At 36.4% G+C, this 2893-nt stretch overlaps 1 protein-coding gene across 1 annotated transcript in view; it reads left to right on the forward strand.

Annotated features, from left to right (window-relative positions):
• The first annotated feature begins 868 nt into the window (after positions 1 to 868).
• Positions 869 to 2893, forward strand: part of RASA2 (RAS p21 protein activator 2) — a 17285-nt gene continuing 15260 nt past the window's right edge. Inside the window, exons 1-3 of the mRNA XM_019474022.1 lie at positions 869 to 937; positions 1819 to 1831; positions 2325 to 2423. Of these exons, the coding sequence (XP_019329567.1) occupies positions 1821 to 1831; positions 2325 to 2423 (110 nt within the window). The 5' untranslated portion in view covers positions 869 to 937; positions 1819 to 1820. The remainder of the gene's footprint in view (positions 938 to 1818; positions 1832 to 2324; positions 2424 to 2893) is intronic.

Consider the following 2893-nt stretch of genomic DNA (forward strand, 5'->3'; position numbering starts at 1 on the left):
TTTTATTTTTAAAAATGTTAACTATTTTGTTATTTAGGATTTGTTTCAATTCTACATGAGTTACCCTACAGTAACCAAATTATGAGTTTGAATTTTTATCTGATTTGGCTCTGTAATAAAAACTACATTTGCGTGTAAGCATACTATACTGTTCAGCTGAGAGTTGGAAGTAGTACAACTATTACATGTGCCTCACGTACTATAATTTACTGTGTTTATATAGATCCTGGTCCTGCTGTGGGACTTCAGTGAGAAATTGTTCCATACTTATGTATAGACTATCAATGTATGGCGTGTGTTTCAGTTGACTTGGTCAAGATACTGAGTGTAATTTCTTAGGAAGTAAGATATTAGGATAAAAATGTGATCCAAACCACTCCGATAACTTTATGACTTATGATTTATTGGAGTTTAAACTGAGAATGCAATCAGTCAAGAAATAAGGAAAATTAAAACGAGGTTACAATTGTGGTATAACTCGGGCAAGAAAAGTGGACTACTTATTTGTTGTTTCCTTCAACATCTCAGAACTAACTTCAGTGTTTTCTTGGGGCTCATGCTGAAACCAAGGAAATTGTTGCCAGTTTCATGTCATGCTTCCTTCTTGTTTTTTCCAATAGATCTATACTGTAATTCCCTTAGATATCTGGTAGCCCTCATCAGGCTCCACCATGAACCCTTATTGACCCATTTTTCACCTGCTTTCTGTCAAAAGGCAGTTTGTTTGGTGAACTGAACTTTCTCCTTTTTAAAAGGAACAGTAACTATTTACCAGTGTTAAAGAGGCAGGGTTTTCTTTGTTTTTTGACATCCATAATACAACAGTAAAAAGTGTGTTAATAGGAACAATTTACTTGCAGGTAACCAGGTCTAGCAGTTACACCAAAAAGTCCCAGTTTCAGGTGGAAGAAGAAGATATTGAGAAACTAGAAGTCAGGTAAGTTATGTAGATTAGAAAGTTATTTATTTTCTCATTAATCATAATATTTTTACCATCAAGACAATAAAGAAAGGTTTTACTTTAGTGTAACTCCAGAGAATTACTGATCAGACTTGTAGGAAAGAACCTTCTAACATATAAAATTACTCAAATTTTTTAGTGTGTTTCTTACTGAAGGTGAGGTTTTTTATTTTTAAGTAAATAGTGATAGAGTGTATCTAGCAGCCTAAACTTGTTTCCTGTGCCTGTGAGTAAAGAGGCGTGAGGACCTCCTATCAATATATATTAGTCTGGGCAGACTATTGGTAATAGGACTTGTACTGAAGGATAACAGCATACCTGATGCTAGTCTATGGTTTCAAATGTAGTTGGCTGTTTTAATAAAAACAGAGGGAAAAGCCTCTTTTATGGGATCCTTATGGTTTCGTATGGCTTCTTAGAGCAACATTTGTGTTGCATCTTTTCCTTGCAAATGCAAAGAATACTTCAAAGTATATTCCCCTTTTCTGCTCCTTTACCCTTAGAGCAGGTGTGTCTGTATTTGTGCTATGTAGTTAGAACAGTTGAGAGCCCCTGTACTCAGTTTCTTTTCTTTATTGTGCTCATGCACATACATGCACCAAATCTGCTGAATGATAAAAAGTCTTCAAGGCTAGCATATGTTTCCTAACAGGCATCGGAAGAAGAATTTGGTGGTTAGTTTTAATAGCCATTATAGAACTAACTTGGTATGTGCATTTTTAACTATTAGCTTCATGAATACCTTAATTAGAATTGTATATTTCATTATAGATGCAAATACATTTAGAAAAACAGTCATGCCCCAACAAATCTAGTATTAATTTTTTTTGTTCTTCTTAACAACTGCTGTCTGTCAGAAATGTCAGAGAGGTAAGAAGTAATAGAGAAAACCCAAGGTGCATGTCTGGAGTCTGTGGTTCCTTTTGAGGTTGAAAGCATACGAGCTGCTGTTTGGAAAACAAGCGCATGTGTTGGTGTGGCATTGCAGTATGCCAGATTTTAGCAATTAGATAGGGATATGTAACTATATCAGTTAAAAAGTTCACTTGAATTACCTGGGAAGAAATGTGCACAGTTTTGGGGGTGGAGACTGCTCAGAATACCTGTATGTTGCCAATACCACTTTTATTTACTGATGCAAGGTCTGCGAGTCTAACTCTCACTGTTTGTTTCTTTATCTGTTCTTTATGGGTTAATAAAGCCACTCGTTTGATCCTTCTTGATTTAATTAGAATGGAGTGAGATTTCTAACATTTCCTGCCTGCATGCATGTGGATTAGTGCTGTAAGGCAGTTACTGTTAACTTGAAGATTTTTATTTCTCTCCAGGAGAAAAAAAAATAAAGCAATGTTCTTATTTTCAGGGTTGACCTATGGAATAATGGAAATTTGGTACAAGACGTCTTTCTAGGAGAAATTAAAGTTCCTGTGAAGGTGTTAAGAAATGATTCTTTTCAAGCATGGTGAGAAATGGTGGCTCAGAAGTGAATTTGCTTCTATCTTGCAGATCTTCCCTTGCAAAGGATGTGTTTTATTCTAACTATCCATTAAAATATGTCTTCCTGTTCTAGTCTAGGTAAAAAGTCTTTCTAGAGAATTTTCTTGCTCAATAAATTAACCTTGCCAGAGGGTACATTTAGCTCTTCTCTTCGCCCAGTCTGCCCACTCCCACAGAATAGTTCATGCGTTTGAGGGGAAAGTGCGGAGAGCGAAGAAAGGGAAGACTGAGCGCAACTATCTCTCAGTCAGCTTGCTGGATTTTAGTGATCTGTGTATGCTTTTCAGCCTAACCAGCAAACCTGGAACTTCTCAGAATTGCATCGCTTGTAATTAAATTCCTAACTCAGACTTCCAAAATGACTGATGAAGGGTTTATTTAAAAATAATCATTAAATATGGCTTCTTCTCCCCCCCCCCCCCCCCCCCCTCTTCT

The sequence above is a fragment of the Aptenodytes forsteri genome, unplaced genomic scaffold (assembly GCF_000699145.1).
Source record: "Aptenodytes forsteri isolate BGI_AS27 unplaced genomic scaffold, ASM69914v1 Scaffold184, whole genome shotgun sequence".
Classification (NCBI taxonomy): Eukaryota; Metazoa; Chordata; class Aves; order Sphenisciformes; family Spheniscidae; genus Aptenodytes; species Aptenodytes forsteri.